General features: G+C 50.4%; 1 protein-coding gene across 1 annotated transcript in view; it reads right to left on the bottom strand.

The window, feature by feature from the left end:
* ift140 (intraflagellar transport 140 homolog (Chlamydomonas)) overlaps positions 1–18,427 on the bottom strand; it is a 183,065-nt gene that overhangs the window by 19,366 nt on the left and 145,272 nt on the right. The window contains 3 exon segments of the mRNA XM_072481370.1: positions 329–511; positions 7,524–7,652; positions 13,076–13,219. Of these exon segments, the coding sequence (XP_072337471.1) occupies positions 329–511; positions 7,524–7,652; positions 13,076–13,219 (456 nt within the window).

Genomic DNA, 18,427 nt, shown 5'->3' with positions numbered 1-18,427 from the left:
GTGCAGCTTTACAAGTTATGCTAAAACCTTGTCAATTTCCTTCCTTACAAATACAAAGGACTGACAAATCTGTAAACAAGGAAAAGCTGCAGACATGAAATAAATAACTCCCGAGAATCCACGCCTAGTTGTTGTAGGGGCCATTGTTCAACTGTATGGCAGATTTTCCAAAATTGTGGAACTGATGGCCAAGACTCCCAGTCAGGATACAAAACTGGAAATGATGCCTTAAGTGCAAAGATAGTGGATTGAGCTGAAGCCCTGCTGAGCAGACTGGTGCTCAACAGGTGGCTCTCTGGCTCTTAACTGGAGTGAATATGCTCCTTACCTTTTTTGCAGTAACCAACAGTTCCACTGCCTTTTCAAACTGCTTGTGCTCAATTAAGAAGTCAGAACACCGAGACAACAGGGCAGGGTCTGAATTCTCGTCCAGTTCCTCAGCTATGAGTTGCAAAGCATTAAACTGCTGCGTAGCAAAGGCCAATTCAATGGCTTTGGAAAAGTGACCACCCTGCAAGAAAACAGCCAACCATCAGCATTTAGCCCATCAGTCAGTATGAAGCAGCAACACCCGAGCAATACGGGGATCAGGGGTTATGGGGAGAAGGCAGGAGAATGGGGATGAGAAAATATCAGCCATGATTGAATGGCGGAGCAGACTCAATGGGCCAAGTGGCCTAATTCTGCTCCCGTGTCTTATGGTCATACCATGACAGCATCAGCAGGAAGACATGAATTATCAATCTACACTCTTTGGAGTGCCATATTTGCCTAAATTATAGCAGATACAATTCAAAAGGCAGTGATAGGTTGTCCCGACAGATTTCATTAATCCAAGTTCTTTCTTTCCAAAAGGTAATTTTTGCATCATTGAGAATCGGATGAAGGGAGTATCTTGCTTGTTTATTGAGAGATTAGGGTTTTTTTATTTGGTCAGGGGGTGGGTAGATGTGCAGATATTGAAAATGTTTGGCAAAGGGAAATACTAACAGCTGCTGTAAATCTATTCATTTGTCATCCATTAATTCAACTTCTCAGAATATATTTCAAACCCTCATCTCTCCAGAAACATCTGTAATTGCTGTTTAAACCCATGAGATCTATGTAGTTCATGTTGCTTTGATGGGGCCACTCAATCACCTAGCCATAAGGTAACTACCAATTGAGGCCTTTTCTGGGGAAGGAGAAGGGTAATCATCTTAGTCTCTTTACCACAAGTACCAGAGCCACTACTGCTCTTTCCACTTGAGGGACAGAATAACACTAAAACAGAGACTTTGGGCACGATTTGATGGAAAACTGTTGGTGTGATTTTTGGTGTGACTGGTGGGGTGTTTCTCGACGGCTGAGTCCGTATTTAACAGCACTTAGTGCCGAAAATGAGCCCCCATGAGAATCTCCCCATTACTGGCTGTCTCATCGTCTGATTCGCACCTTGCCGCTAAACCAGTTAACACACAAGGATGTCAGCACTCAGACCTTGCTTTGGGGTTGTGACCTGGACAGGCTTCTGGATTCTGTTTTTGCAAGATGGTATGTCCTGTTCTCCCGAGGGGGTCGGCTACCAGCAACAGTGTCATCAATACCGCCTGGGAGGCAGTGGCAGCAGCTATCAGTATGGCCAGCTTGACCAGGAGGACCAGTGTCCAATGTCGGAAGAAGACCAACACCCCACCCCCCCCCCCCAAAGCGCCCACCCTGCCCACATCCAGTTTTCCTGCTTGTTCCTCAACACCTCCTGGCACCCACGTACAACCCCTTCATGTCCAGTTGCGGTACCCACACAAGCCACCTGCTGTGGACCCTCCTGATCCATCAAGCAGGCATCTCACAAAACCTTTGTCCTCGCAGAAGATAGCCCATAATAAGCAGGGAAGGGCCAAAACGGGGGGAGACTGAGGACCAGAGATCGAGTCCTTACCCCTTAAGAGGAATAGGCCCTGGAAATCGTGGGGTTGTCTAGGGAGAGAGAAGTCACCGACAGCTAGGTTGGCCTGCACGGTAGAGGTGAGGTTCCATTGCCCCTTCACCCTGATGGCCTGTCTCAAGTGAACTATTCATGTTGGACAAAATAATTCTTCCCTCTCACTGAACGACATGTCCATTCTCTCGCAGGATCGGCATCTGATGGGGCACACATCTCGGTGGACGATATTAGTGGACAGGCTTCTGGGGCACAATCTGGTGAGCACCACACAGTTGCTGATGCACATCAGGTGGAGGCAGGAACATTGAAGTGAGTCAGCAGTCAGAGGTCTGCAATATCTGCTGGATCCCAGTACAAAGCTGAGTCCCAGTCAGGTGCCGAGCCTCTGGACAAGGTTATCCCAGAGCTGATGCAGATGCTAGGACGCGTTTGAGAGATTCAGGAGCGGATGTCAGCGACATTCAGCGAGTCCATAGCCGATTGGAGGAGTACCAAACAATAATTGCGCAGGGCATGATGCTGACAACGTGTGGCACTGAGGCCAACAATGTTAGAGTGGCGAACACAGTAGAAAGACTGGTGCATGACGTCAGCCTCTTGAGTGCTGGTTCCAAGGCATGGCTCAGTCTGTGAATACCATGGCTGAGGGCCTCTACATCATCTCCCAGTCCCTGAGGGACATGCTCCCTATGCAGGTGGACATTGCCAGGGCACTGCAGAGTGTGGCCCAGTCACTGAGGAGCATTATTGAGGGCATCAACACCATGGTGCAGAACTGGCAGAGCCAGATAATGCTGAGGCCTCTGGAGCTCACTCCAGCTGCCCTCCATTCCATGGTGACCCCCAGGTTCCTATGGACGCCATCATGGAGGAAGTGCTGGAGGCCAATCGGGGGCCTGCTGCCAAGGAGATGACGACAGTCTCCATCTTCTGAATCCCCCCATCCTGACGCTGGTGCATCTCAATGGCAGCAGGCAGAACAGGGTGGCACGACGAAGCCCCCCCCCTCCCCGGGCACAGTGGTCCCTATGCAGACCCCATTCAGGAGGATGGGTGTGAGCTTGCAGTCAGCAGAAAGACAGGAGTCAGACTTTGGCATAAACCGAGGAGCACCAGAGCATACCTTATAGCGAGAGAACATCGCTCTCCTGCCTTGTATTTTGACCTGTTAAATGCCAACACAGGCCCATCACCCTAGGGTGATGTTACACATACCCTGGGAGGGTGGAAGGAAGGAGGGTAATGGGTAGCAAGGAGGTTCGGGAACAGGAGGGTGAGGAGCGGATGAGTTGACGGACAAAGCCTCGTCCTCTGAGATGGGGGTGAGGAGGACGACCTTCTTGGTTCCCCGGGCATGCTGGCCCCTCACCTCCATCTTCTGGCTCCATCTGCGGATCCTCCCTGGGCTCGTCCTCCATTCCCTCCTGCTCTGCCTCCTGCTACTCCTGAGCCGTGGCTGCATGTCCGTCCTCCCCCGCCAGCAGCATGTTGCCCCGCTGCTGTGCCAGGTGGTGGCGGGCACAGTAGATCACCACAAAGCAGGAGACCCTCTGGTGTACTGCAGTGCACCAAAAGAGCGGTCCAGGCTTCGGGACTGCATTTTGAATAGTCCGTTGCAGCGCTCAATGAAAGCATGGGTAGCAACATGGGCCTCGTTATATCAGGTCTCTGCCTTGATCTCTGCACTGACATCGTCAACCAGGACCTCAGCGGGTACCCTTTACCCCCCGCCCCCCCCAGGAAGTGTGCACACACATGAAATGAAATGAAAATGAAAATCGCTTATTATCACAAGTAGGCTTCAATGAAGTTCCTGTGAAAAGCCCTTAGTCGCCACATTCTGGCGCCTGTTTAGGGAGGCTGGTACGGGAATTGAACCGTGCTGCTGGCCTGCCTTGGTCTGCTTTAAAAGCCAGCTATTTAGCCCAGTGCGCAAAACCAGCCCCATATTCGGGGCCCCATATCCTCGCCCTCCTGTTCCCGAACCTCCGTGCTCCCCATTCCCCTCATTCCTTCCACCCTCCCAGGGTATGTGTAACATCACCCCAGGCAGCATGATTCGGAAATGGTGGTCGCACACGAGTTCAACATTCAGAGAGTGGAACCCCTTCTTGTTAATGAAGGGCACTCCCTGATGCACCCAAAGCGACATGCGTGCCATCAATTACCCCCTGGACCTGGGGTTTCCTGGCGATGACAGAGGATCCTGCAGCCCGGGCATCTTGGTAGGCTTGGTCCAGCTCAACGGTTTTAAAAATAAATTTATAGTCCCCAATTCTTTTTTTTCCCCTATTAAGGGGCAATTTAGCATGGCCAATCCACCCACCCTGCACACCTTTGGGTTGTGGGGTTGAAACCCATGCAGACATGGGGAGAATGTACAACTCCAGACGGACAGTGACCTGGGGCCGGGTTCGAACCCAGATCCTCAGTGCCGTGAAGTAACAGTGCTAACCATTGCGCCACCATGCTGCCCTGGTCCAGCTCAAAGTTGATAAAGTCTGATGCCCGGGCATACAGAGCTCCTGAGATCTCATGGATTGTGGGCTGCAGCTTGTGATAGACCGAACAAGTCCCAGCTCGAGCTCTGGAATTAATCCGTTGCATAAAGGTTCAGGGTTGTAGTGACCGGGATTGGGTGTCCTCCTCTTCCACAGGGTGCCAGGTCTGTGAGGATGTGACACAGGTGCCACCTTATCTCTTTGTTGAGACGGAGTCTCCTGTGGCACATCTCCTCCAAAGATCAACAACACTTTTACACCTTGGGCCATCTCTGACGTTTGTCTCTGGGTTCCTCCTCGGCCTGATGGGTGGCCAGGTCTTCAGGTTGTGGGGTGGCACCTTGCACATGGATTGCTGCCTCCAGCCTGCATCAACACTTCTGCCTTCACCGGCATCTGGCACCACCACTGCATCCTCTGCAGGACTAACACCACCATCCATTTTGGAATCTGTAAGGAACTGGAGAAGGAGAGAGACCAACAATCAGTTAGGACGTCCACCCCGGGACCTTCAAATCCACCAAGCCTCCCCCACCCTTATATGTCCCGCCTTCTCTTAAGAGTGCCATCAAGCGAGCCAGTTGTGCTGGAGAACCTCGCTCTGCAGACTCACTCGCGGCTACATCAGGAGCCCCTAGACCCCAGACCAGGAACATTAGGAAGACTGTACTAAGGTACCCTTCCCTGATCCACACATCACCTTTTGGTTGCGTGGATATCCCCAGTGCTGAAGCCCAGTTCTTGAGTGTCCGATTTTTGCCAGCTGACTCCATGGTGCAGACGCTTCGCGAGGTTAGGCAAACTGTTCAGGCTTCAAAGTTTGATTGAAATGCGATGCAATAATCATCGTCTGAGACATGTACCCATGAGAAACCACTTGAGAATATTTTATTGGCAAAAACGGTCAACAGTAACAAAGATTCAAAAATCCACTACGTAACATTCCACATATCGCACTAACCGTTGATCAACAAGGAAGTGTCTCAGTTTCATATTGGTGCCAATACAAAGCTATATCAGCTCAGTTTCACAAAAAAACAAACACACAGTATCACCCCTCACAGCTTTGACAAAGGGTCATCTGGACTCAAAACGTCAGCTCTTTTCTCTCCCTACAGATGCTGCCAGACCTGCTGAGATTTTCCAGCATTCTCTCTTTGGGATCACCCCTCACTGGTTCCTCAACTGAAATGGAGGACAAGTTTGAGAATGTTTTATCATGTCCAGAAACTTGTTGTAGAAATGATCTGTCCATCAATGCGTTACTTGTTGGTTGTTCCATGTATCAGTGGCATTCTCCGTCCATGAGCCGCAGCTATGCAGGCCCTCCCACACGGCCCTGTGCAGGCCCTCCCACACGGCCCATTCTCATCAGAACCAAATCATGGCATCCACATATTCCACTGCTGCTCAAGATGCAGTTGAACATCCTTGACTTCCAGCATGTTTGACCCATGGTGACATGCAAGGTACATCAGCACTCACCACACCTGCAACAAAAGTATCAGCAATCTGTGAAAGCATTTCTTCAATGTCTGCAGCAAGTTGCTCATTTGGATCAATGTCACGCACCAGGTCCTGCAACGTCTTTTTGCTTCAAACCATACTACGTTCCGGACTCACACGTCCCCCAGAACCCGGTGTTCCAAGTTCTAGGTATCTTGGAAAAAATTGGCTACAGAAAAATAAGAAAACAACAACAGCAGCCTCCAGGCATCTGCAGTCACCAGCAGCAATAAGGAGCAAACACAACCTGCAAATAGTTTAGTTTATTGATAGTATCAAAATACAAAAGACTACAATGAGGACACTTGGCACCCAGAACACACACCAAGGAACACCAGCGACCTGCACGGCTTCCATAACGGGAGCAGCAGATGGCTACTGAACATAAAAAGTCACCGGTAGTCCATGAAAGTGTCCCGGTGCAACCTCCGGGCTGCGCAATCAATCCGGGCCGCAGCCCCTCCTTTCCTGCAGTATCGGCATCTGATCTTCCATCGCCATCCTGTCCGAGGACCGGGCCACAGGAAGCCCATTAACAGATAACCCATAGGTCCAGAACAGAATATCACAGTCAACACACAAAGGAGGTCTGTAAAAACATCCACAGACTGCTCGAGCAATCTCCATCCATCCTCAGTCCGGTCGTAGGTCTGCCAAAATCCTTCTCTCACTGCACTCCAGGTAAAAGAGACCGAAAGACCTTCTTTCTTACTTCCCTTCATCCAGAAAGCAGCAAGTAAGTCCAAGGTGAAGAGGCAGCAGGCAAGCAGTAATAGGCAGTGGCAAGCAGTGAACAAATTCTCAGCTACAGCAGCCTCCAGGCATTTGCAAGTCACCAACAGGAGCAAGCGGCAAACACAACCTGCAGCTGGGAAGTGCTTTCAAGACTAACAAGGCCAATTCCTTATTAGCAATAGCCTCCGGCTGTGAAGCTAGAGTTTGCCCACAGTCAAAGTGACCATCAGCATATAACTAAAACCAGGGCTCTGTCCTGGAAATTTTTGGTAGGACAGACAGGCCCCTGTTATGAGTATCCACAATATATAAAGTTGGCTTGAAGGCCTCATGAATAAAAAGCCCCTCACCATGCCCCCCCCCCGCCCCCACCCCAGGGGTGACCCCCGACCAAGCCCCAAATCCCGAGCATTGGGCAAGCAGCTCCTGTGCCCTTGAGCTGCATGTCCAATGACGGAAATGGCTGCTCACCTCCTCAGTTCCTCTCAGCAGCCATTGCACCTGCTTCACGTTTTTAAAAAGGAGCACTAAATGACGGCAAGTGATTTCTCGCTGGGGAGCCGGTTAATTCCTGGGAAGTCGTTACATTTGGCTTCAACAGCGCTAATGAGATGGAGATTAATGAAAACTGGGGTTAATGATGCACTGGCCATATTTGGGCATGATCCGGAACTCACCATTGGGAGCAGTCGGTTAGATAGCAAACTGATTCGCACACACCGCAAATCTCGATTTTGGCCTTTCCCGTTATTTAACTGGTGTGTCCAGATCTGTGCTGAGCACAACGCGGTGGTTAAATTGCACCCTTTATTGAAGATAAAAACATCAGAGGAGTATGTAACATTGAAGTGTACCTTATGATATAGCATCACAGCACGATCCATTTGGAGCCCCTTCTCCTCATAGTAGCGGGCTGCTTCCATCATGTCCTCTGGGGAGCTCAGGAGAGACAAGTTCATCAGATGATCGTCGAGGCCACTGTCCTGAATAATGATGTGTTCACAGAGTCCAGCTATTAATATCCTCTATTTCTCACCAACAGTAAAACAATATAGTAAAACAATAAACCTAATTTGAACATTCAGAACACATGGGCATGTATGCCCATTTTTTGGTGAATTTGTGAGGCTAACTACATATTTGCAATGAATTATGGCCAGTTTGGGACTGTGGATTTGTGCAGACTAGGAATCATTAAAACCTATGTATTATTGGTTCCTTCTAGGGGAGACTTTCATGCCATGAATTGGTTGGTTTATAATAATAATAATTATTATTAGTGTCACAAGCAGGCATTAACACTAGAATGAAGTGACTGTGAAAATCCCCTAGTCGCCACACTCCGGTGCCTGTTCAGGTACACTGAGGGAGAATTCAGAATGTCCAATTCACCTAACAAGCATGTCTTTTGGGACTTGAGGGAGGAAACCGGAGCACCCGGAGGAAACCCACAGAGACACGGGGAGAACATGCAGACTCCACACAGACAGTGACCCAAGCTGGGAATTGAACCGGGATCCCTGGTGCTGTGAAGGGCCCCGTATCGGCAGCCGGAGCTGCGCGGAGCACTCCGGCGCTCTGCTGGCCCCCTCCAGGTAAGTGAATCGCTGGGCCAAGGGGCCCATTGACGCCGCTGTGAAATGCTCCAGTGTTTATGCCAGCGTCAACACTTAGCCGCCGTTTCAGAGAATCCCGGCCCCGGGTCATTGTCCGTGTGGAGTTTGCACATTCTCCCCGTGTCTGTGTGGATCGCACCCCCACAACCCAAAGATGTGCAGGGTAGGTGGATTGGCCATGCTAAATTGTCCCTTAATTGGAAAAAATAATTGGGTACTCGAAATTAAAAAAGAAGTTTAAGCTCACTTGTATGAAGGGATACACCCAACATAATTCCAGCCTTGGGTGACTGCCTGTGCGGAGTCTGCACGTTCTCTCAGTGTCTGTGTGGGTTTCCTCCGGGTGCTTCGGTTTCCTCACACAGTCCAAAGATGTGCAGGTTAAGTGGATTGGCCATGCTAAATTGCCCCTCAGTCCCTCAGTGTCCAATGATGTGTAGGTTAAGTGGAATAGGGCGGGGCCTAGGTGGAGTGCTCTTTCAAAGTGTCGACGCAGACTCTTTTTTAAAAAAATTTTTTTTTTATTCTCCTCCATTTTCACATTTTCTCCCACATTTACATCCATCAACAATAAACAATTCTTAGCAAGATATGTCAGTCCCCATAATAACAACGATCCCATCTACCCACCAACCCCCAAACCTCAACCCGCATGTTTACATAAACAAATGACAAAAATAAATCAGGGATTACCCGTAGTCACCCTTAATCTTACACAGCTCCCACCCCCCCCACCCCCCACCTCAGGCCTCCAGCTCCTCCCGTCCACTGCCTCTTGTAAAACTCCTCCCCCCCAACTTTCCACCACGACTAGACCACTTGGACCCTTTTGTGCCAGGCTCCGATGGCCGCAGCCCCTCCCCCCACCTCACTCCCGTTCACTGGCCGGCACACACCGGCCAGCGTGGAGTCCCCCACCCGGGTCCCTTTCCCACTTGCCCGGCCCTAGGAAAGCCCAAAGATCCCCTTTTAGCACACAAACCACGCATATCCACCTACACCCCAAAGAACTCTCATTTCGAGTGAAAGTCCCGTCCCTTCCCTCGTCCAAATATATACCACCTTGGCTCCTTTAATCTCTACACCCGCGCGCAGTGATACAAAAACGAAGAAAATACAGTCATGAGGTTACATCGGCACATGGCCATTCCTCAGTTTGTCAGTTCTGCCACAGTCCTTCTGCTTTCGCAAACTCCTCCGCTGCTTCCGCCGTTCCAAAATAAAAGTCCCTGAGCTTGTAAGTCACCCTCAGCTTCGCTGGATATACAATGTCGCACCGCACCTTGCTAATGTACAGTGCCCTCTTCACCCGGTTGAAGGCAGCCCGCCTCCTTGCCAGCTCCACCGTAAAGTCCTGGTATACACGTATACCAGCTCCAGCCCACTGCACCACCCGCTTCTGCTTGGCCCAGCTCAGGACCTTCTCCTTCACCCTGTACTTACGGAAGCACAGAGTCACTGCCCTTGGCGGCTCACTCGCCTTTGGTACAGGCCTCCACGACCGATGAGCCCGATCCAGTTCATATCGGGAGGGGTCCTCCCCCTCCCCCAGTAGTTTTGCCAGCATCGCGGCAAAATACTCAGTTGGCTTCGGTCTTTCAACTCCTTCGGGCAGCCCCACAATCCTCAAGTTCTGTCGCCTGGATCTATTTTCCAGGTCTTCCATTTTTCCTCGTAGATCCTTGTTAGTATCCATCACCTTCCGCATCTCTTTCCCCATCGAGGCAAGTTGATCACCGTGCTGCAATAACGTCTCCTTCACTTCCTTCAGCGCCTCCCCTTGCTCTCGCACCTCCGCCACTGCGCTCGCCACCTCCGTCCTCACCGGGGAAACCGCCTCCTCCACCAGCACACTCAAAACCTCCCTCATCTCCTTCCTCACCGTCTCCATGCATTTCGCAATCTGCGACAACTGCTTTTCAAATTCCGCAGCCATCACCTTGGTTATTTCTTCAGCCGTAAGCAGTGTGGCCTTCCCTGGTGCTCCAGCCTCCATTTTTCCTAGTGACCCCGCGGTGACCTTTCCACTCCCCGACGGACCTCCAGCTGGTTTTTTTCCGGCCGTTTTTCTGCTCACCCTCGACATTTTTCTTTGTTCTTTTTTTCCTCCTGTGTCTTCTCAGTGCCTCCTCCGTGCCTTCTCCCTTCTTCTGCCGCCTCCGCGGACCCTGGGACCGGGCTTAAAGCCCCAAAATTGCAGTTCCCGAGCGGGGGCTCTCCATTGTGCGGCCGCCTCCCGCCCGCCGTCACCGGACGTCCGTGTCGACGCAGACTCGATGGGCCGAATAGCCTCTTTCTGCACTGTAGTGATTCGATGATTCCAGTACAATTGCACAGTGTATTGGTGAGACCAAACTTGGATTTGTGAATGCTGTTTTTACCCAAGGAAGGATGTTAGAGGGATGCAACCAAGGTTTACTAGACTGGTTCTGGGGTGAGAACACTGTCTTATGAAAAGAGAACATCAGGCCTATATTCCCAAAGTTTACAAGAATGAGGGGTGATCTCATTGAAGCTTATAACATTCTTGAGGGCTTGACAGGGTAGGTGCTGAAAAAATATTTTCCCTGTGGAATCTAGAATCCATTTGGGAGACTATGGGGACGATTCTCCAATACGGAGCCCAAGTGTTTGCGCCGTCGTGTTTCACGACGGGGCGAACCGGGCCTGGGTAAGACCGATTCTGGCCCCCGCGCTGGAGCATTTCACGCCGCTCCAGCCTCCTTTCGCGGAGGCAAATGGGCACCGCGCCAACCCGCACATGCGCAGTTGGGCCGCGACAACCTGCGCATGCGCAAGGGACTTCTTTAGCGCGCCGGCCCCGACTCAACATGACGTTGGTGTTCAGGAGCCGGCCGCGCAGGGAAGTAGGCCCGGCGGAGGTGGGGGTGGGAGAGGCCGGCCCACCGATTGGTGGGCCCCGATCGTGGGCCAGACCCCATCGGAGGCCCCCCCACGGTGAAGGAGCCCCCCCCCCACAGGCCGCCCCCCGACCGTTTGTGCAGAGTTCCCGCCGGCAGCGACCAGGGGTGAACGGCGCCAGCAGGTCGTATTGGCGCGGCCGCTCGGCCCATCCGGGCCGGAGAATCGGTGGCCCCGCCGATTCCAGCGGCCTGCGCCGTGCTAAACGTGCTGATTCTCCGCACCTCGGAGAATCGCGCGGCGCGTCAGGGCGCGGTGATTCTCCGGCCTGATGCGGGGCTCAGATAATATGCCCCCCATGTCCTCCTGCCCTTGAGAATTGCAATGGATTTATGTTCCCTCTGAGAGGGCAAATCAGAAAACAAGTCAGCTGGCCACCCCCCCCAACGCAAATCACCAAGGATGACCCTCCGACCGCTGCATCGCAAAGCAGCCCCCATCCCAGGAGTTTCTGGGTGCCCCCCTTCCCCCAAGTACGGGGGTGACCTGAACCCCCCCCACCCAGGACCCCCTTGATAGGGAGACCAGCCCCCCAGGGACCACCTTAATAGAGAGATGCCCGCAGGGACCCCCTAACTAAAGGAACCCCCACCACAGAGACTGCCTAATTACTGGAACCCCCCAAAAGACCCCCTAACTAGAGGGACACCCCCAGCATGATTCCATAACTAGAGGGACCCCCCTCCACAGGGACCCCTTAACTAGAGGGACCCCCCCACAGGCAACCCCCAACTAGAGGGACCCCCACAGGGACCCCCTAGCTATTTGAACCACAGAGACCCCACTAAGTGCATTCCAATCACTCACACACGTGATTGCAATGCATTTACCTCTCTTTGATGTGGTTGATGTCTGTAAACATTGGGGTTTCAGCACTTGAGTCACTCATCCGAGAAGGGAGATGAATGAATCAAGGCTGCAGCTATTTTATGAAAGCTGTCAATCACAGCCCACTACTAAAAATGAATGAATGGCTTGCAGCTACAGGATCTGAGGGATTTAAACACAGGTCACAACTGCTCTTTTTCCAGGAATAGACAGGTGGTGCTTCCAGGTAAGTGTTACAACTGGAATTTAGGTTACTGGTCCTGTCTGAACCGCTCTCTAGCTTCCGCTCAGTGGATGCAAATGGGTCACGAAGACCCATTTGCATCCACTAGTATCTCCCTGTTGGCACACGGGCACAAACCCCGTCTGTCCAACCAGCCGGGGGCCAGAGCATAGCAGTAGGTTCGCCGCCTGGCGCGAACCTGGATTTCAGTCTGACGCACGATTCTCTGCCACATCGCGATCTGTGTTGCTGGCCTCGCGGGGTAGAGAATCTAGTCCAGTGTCTCAGAATAAGGGATTGATCATTTAGGACTGGGATGAGGAAAAATTTCTTCACTCAAAGGGATGTGAATTTTTGGAAATCTGTACCCTAGCGATGGCCAGTCATTCAAGCAAAGGTCGATCGGTTTTTGGATACTACAAGAACGAAGGGATATGGGGATGGTACAGAAAAGTGAAGTTAAGGTAGAAGATCATATTTAATGGTAGAGCATGCTCCTAGGATAAATAGGAAAATAGGGATTTAGGAGCAGAAGTAGGCAATTCAGGCCTTTAAGCCTGTCCTGTCATTCAATCAGATCATTGCTGATCTCTGCCTGGTCTCAAAGCCACCTCCCTACCTGTTCCCCATATCAAATGATTGGCTCCAGCTCCCATTTCTTATGTTGGTGAGGGCTTGAATGTTGGGGACAGAATTTAGGGGTCTAAAACTACAAAGTACAGCTCAGGGCTGAACTTCCTTGAACAGAGAAAATTACTGGAGACATAAGCAGCCTTTTTTTAATGAATATGATTGAACAATCAGTGGTAGTGCTAACCTTGCAGAGGCGAATTGCATTATTGTAGGCCTGTGCGCGGGTGTAGAAGTGAATGGCCTGTTTAACATCATCCCGAGCTTCATACTGACGAGCCAGGTGATAAGAGGCTGCATGATTCCCTGTTTCATTGGCAATTTCAGAGGCCTATAAAAAAAACAATCACAGCCTATCATCGATGCAGTTTCACCAAATCATTTTAACAGTGCACAAAGCACATCAAAGACTGCTAAATATTTACTTGCAAACATTAGCACTTTGCAATATTCTCTCAGCTTAGTATAAAGTCAATGACAATAACTTGCATTTATCTAGCTGTGGTACCTTTAATGTTATGACCCAAGACAATTTGCAGGAGTATTATCAGACACAATTTAACACAGAGCTACATAAAGAAATATGAAGACAGGTGACAACTTGATTAAAGAGATAGGTTTTAAGGTCTGTCCTAAAAGAGGAGAGGTTTGCAAGGGAATTATTGAGCATAGGGGCTCAGGCAACTGAAGGCACAATCATCAAGGTGGAATAATTAAATCAGGGATATGGAAGCTGCCAGAATTGGAGGAGTGTAGAAATCCCAGAGGGCTGTGAGGCTGGAACAGGTTCGAGATAAAAGGAGAGGCCACGGGGGGATTGAAAACCAGGAGCATTTTTAAATTGAGGTATTCATGGAATTTACAGCGCAGAAGGAGGCCATTCGGCCCATAAAGTCTGCACCGGCCTTTGGAAAGAGCACCCTATCTAAGCCCACTCCTCCACCCTATCCCCATAACCCTACCTAACTTTTTTGGGGACATTAAGGGCAATTTAGCATGGCCAATCCACCTAACCTGCACATCTTTGGACTGTGGGAGGAAACCGGAGCACCCGGAAGAAGCCCACGCAGACATGGGGAGAACGTGCAGACTCCGCAGGCAGACAGTGACCCAAACTGGGAATCGAACCTGGGACCCTGGAGCTGTGAAGCAACTGTGCTAAAAACTATGCTACTGTGCTGCCCAAGTTGACATATGTTTGACATATCATCAGGGCAGGGATGATGGGACAATAGGTTGGATACTGTTACTAACTTTTGGTTGGTTCAATTGGCTCTGTTTTATAACCTTTGCTCTCGAGTCGTCAGGTATCTTTATGATACCGCCACAAGGTTCAAGTTCAAGTAATGATCAATAACTCAATCCACCAATTAGTAAGATTCAAATCAAGGCACATTTATTATACACAGTAAATCGCTACCCATGCATAAATTACTTCTAAGCTACTTCTACAACTAACAGGCCTATACTTAGCTTCGGACTGGCCCACCAGGTCAGGGGAACAAATGGCCTTTCGTTCGGGTTCTGAGTCTGCGGGATTCAAAAGCTGGTATGGACTGGTAGCTAGGAGCGCCTATCTCGTAGCGAGCGTTGACTTAAGATCGTTTGGCAGCAGCTGAACAGGTCACGTTCAAGGGTTGGTTCGCGTTGCTGAGTGACCCTGTCAAGGACGATTTGAACTTTATAGTCCCCAGGGGCTTCCCGCCTTTCGGGGCGGAACCGGTACCTGGTTCCAAGTGATTGGACTTTGTTCCAATCGCTTGGTTCGATTTCTCCAATACTGGAGCGGTTCCCTGATCGATGGGTGGTCTTGAGGTGTCCGTTAACCTCTTTTGTGTTGGCTCCTGCTGGCGCCGAGGAGTCTGGCTTGGCCTTGTTTATCCCAAATGTTTCGATTGTTCCCGGGGATCGCTCATTAGTATGTAGATGGCTGCTACATTATTATGCAGATGGCTGCTTGTATCGATGCTGTCTGGGCTTTTGCAGAGTTTAATACACAGTAAACTTGCACCTGCTAGTTTCTGCCTCTGTTGGCTAAATTTCCCTTTAGCCTTTGCTGTTCTCCATTTTACGTCGGGGGTTGGCCAACCCAGGTGGCTACACACTCTCCTTGTGATCCTAACGCGAAGCGTGAAGGATCACATAATTGCGTTGTTCTTCATTCCCTGACCCGGCGAGCACTCTTTTATGGCCTCTACACTGACCATAACTATACAAGAAAATTTTTAACTGACAATTCTGAGGGGCGCTATGTCAAACAGGGACATGCATTGTAAAATAAGAAAATCGGAACCTCTGACTATCCTTAATAAACTACACTCACTCAAACATTCTATCACACTAACTTCCTAAACAATACACACAAAATCATAGCAGCATTATACACATTTTTCTGGCTTGGGAGTCAAGCTCAGGATTGTACAATTGCTCATGAAACATTTCTTTATTCACAACAAAAAAAAGCAAACAAATGTTCTTTGTTATAGATCGCGGGGGTCGAGTCATATCCTATATACCGGGGTGCGAGCACGGTAGGCTCTCCTTTTCTCCATTTTCTCAGACGAATAGTCTGCACGATGCAGCAGAGTATCGCCAATACTAGTAGGGATTCTATCAAGTAGCACAGGGAGTACCAGGTTATAAACCTGTCACACCAAGATGGTGTGGTGTCGCTTGTGACTGGGCTCTGGGTGCTATGGGGAAGTGAATCATTAACGGCTGGGGGGGGGGGGGGGGGGTTGAGGTCAGGAGGTTCGCGTTCGCGCGCAACCAAATGTCCATTACGGTGATGAGCCACGCGGAGGATGTCCTCATGGTTCTTCTTCTTTCACTCTTTTCTTCTCCTCTCTTCTCTTCTCCTGGAGCTTCTGGAGTTCTGTGGGATCAAGCATAGTGTCTGTTACTATCTTGGTTTAATAGCTCGTATGATAGCCTGTCTGTCCTTTAGTGCAATTACTCCCTTTATAATTGGTCACTATGTGTGACTCCCTCATTTTTTTTCTCCAAAAACCGAATTTCAGGACAAGACACAGTTACAAATACTGAACCAGTGCGAGCCGTCTCGCAGACTGTGCGGTTTACCATCCAAATGTTTGAGGATGTAAATAGCAGAGGGTTGGCAACCTAAGGGTTACCGGACAAAACAAAACTTTTTGAACAAAACTTGCCGAAATGAGGTGCGTATGGGCCGCGACGGGTAAGATTTGGATGGAGCCCCCGGGTAGGACGGCGACCAATGCTGTTTGTGCCCTACCCGAGCGTAGCTGACCAGAGGGGGGTTCCCAGGCAGGGCGGGTCCCAATACCGTTTCTCCACTGCCTGAGCAACCAACAAGAACGGGCAAGAAATGTAGTCAACGTGGGGGGTTGCCGTAATGGTTCGTCCTTCGAACCAGAAGGGCAGTTACAAACGGGGGTCTGTGTTTCAGTCGACAGACGAGTTCCTCTGAACTGGCGTCTGGCGAAACTAGTTTCTCTGACTGCCAGTGGCCGTCAGAAGGGTGGTGGCGTGGAAAACAATTTCCGGTCTAACATACAACATTTAACAGAACAAGTACAAACAACATCAAACATGCTGCAGGTTCCATCAGAAAGGACACCGTTTTCTCCCAAGCGGTTCCTTTTTAAAACATCATCTGGACACCTTAGTTATCGGTTGCGAACAGGGTCGCAAAGGGGTTCTCGTTTTGGGAGTCAGACTCAAAGTCGTCATCTTCTCCCGGATGCCAAACTATCGAGTGTATCAGGGCTGATAGGGCTGCGTGGTGTGATTTGGGATCGCTCTCATCATTCCGGATGAGTCTGTATGAATTATCTCGGTGCCAAAAGGTGGTGTCTAGTTCTGTGGGGACGGAATCGGGGTCGTCATGGTAGGTCGGTGGTGGGGTTTGTTTAGGAAAGTGATCATGAAGGGATCACTCGAATCGTGGTCAGATTCGCTGGGTGTGGGTCCGGTTGCATGGGGATAATAGGGAGGCGTGCTGTGGCTGTTGTCTGAGTCACAGTCGCTGCCGCTGCTGCTGCAGTCTGTGTGCGTTCCGGGGCGGAGTCTATCGTTCGGGGGTGGAGTCGGGGTTGAGTCCGTGGCTGGGCTGGACGTGTTGGGGGAGGGTAGGGTTACATTGGCTGTGGGCGGGGCGTGGTCTGCTGCGTCGAGCATGACGTGGTGTGCGTGGTTAAACTGTGTTCCATATGCCTTCATCTGGTTGATATGGAACCACGCAGTCTTTCCATTGGGGTACTTTATTTTGTAGACGGAAGGGCTTACTTTGTCCGCAATGGAGTACGGACCCGAATACTTTGGTGACAGGAATGTGCTGGGGTTGTATACGGAGAGCATGACTTGCTGTCCTACACTGACTCAGTCGCATGCACTGTCTTATCGAAACAGGCCTTGCTCGGTTTCTTTCTTGTGCCCAATTTCACGGCGGCTGCTAGCTGAGCGTTTTAACATTCGCTACTAATTGTTCTACTGCTTTCTCGTGTGTGAGGGCCGTCACTTCAGGGCTGGTCAAATCTAATCCTAATAAAAATTCTGTGCCTTTCATGGGGCGTCCGGTCATGAGGGTGTGTGGGGTGTAACCTGTGGATGTGGAAACCGTATTTTGCAGAAACATCAGCGCAAAAGGGAGGACTGAGTCCCAAGTGGTGGTGTTCTGCTGGACCATTTTTCTGAGGGTGGATTTTAGGGTCCGATTCATGCGCTCCACGATACCACTTGATTGGGGGTGGTATGCAAAGTGGAATTTTTGGGTAATGCCAAATATCGTGAGGACGTTCTTCATGACACGTCCCGTAAAATGGGAACCTTGGTCGGATTCAATGCAGCGGGGGAGTCCCCATCTCGTAAAGATGTGGTGGGTTAAAATCTTGGCTGTGGTCTTTGCCGTGTTCTTTCTGGATGGGAATGCTTCCACCCATTTTGTAAACGTGTCTATCACCACGAGTATATATTTATAACCATTCCTGCAAGGGGGCAATGGTCCAATATAATATATCTGGAGGTTAGTCCAGGGGCCATTAACGGGTCGGGTGTGTCTGAGTTGAGCTTTCTTGACATATCAGCCCAGATTGTTCTGGGCACAGATAAGGCAATTCTCAATGTAGTGAGTTACATCGTCTTTTAAACTCGGCCACCAACAGAGCTGCCTGAGGTGGGCTGTAGTGGGATCGATTCCCTGATGTCCATGACCGTCATGGAACAAACAAATGAGCTGATTCCTGTCCTGTTCAGGAACCACATAAAGGGTGTCTTTTAACACCACACCGTCATGTGTGGTCAGAGCATTTTTAAACCTATCATAGGGGGCTGGATAGTTTCCTTTTAAAATCTCCCTGAGATTGCTGTCCTGCTTCTGGGCCTGCACTAAATCCTCGATATTAGCCTGCGAGACCTGAACTGCATTCACTGGTGCGCTTTCGGTGGGTGTCCAAAAATATCCATGCCTGGAACCTGCTTTTGCCAGTGCGTCAGCTTTTACATTTCCGGGGTGGGGTGGGGGGGGGGGGGGGAGGAACGATGGTGACTTCGAACTTTAACT

This window comes from Scyliorhinus torazame, chromosome 17, assembly GCF_047496885.1.
Source record: "Scyliorhinus torazame isolate Kashiwa2021f chromosome 17, sScyTor2.1, whole genome shotgun sequence".
NCBI classification, from domain to species: Eukaryota; Metazoa; Chordata; class Chondrichthyes; order Carcharhiniformes; family Scyliorhinidae; genus Scyliorhinus; species Scyliorhinus torazame.
Note: the sequence above shows the minus strand (reverse complement) of the source record. Positions and strands in the feature narration are given on the sequence as shown.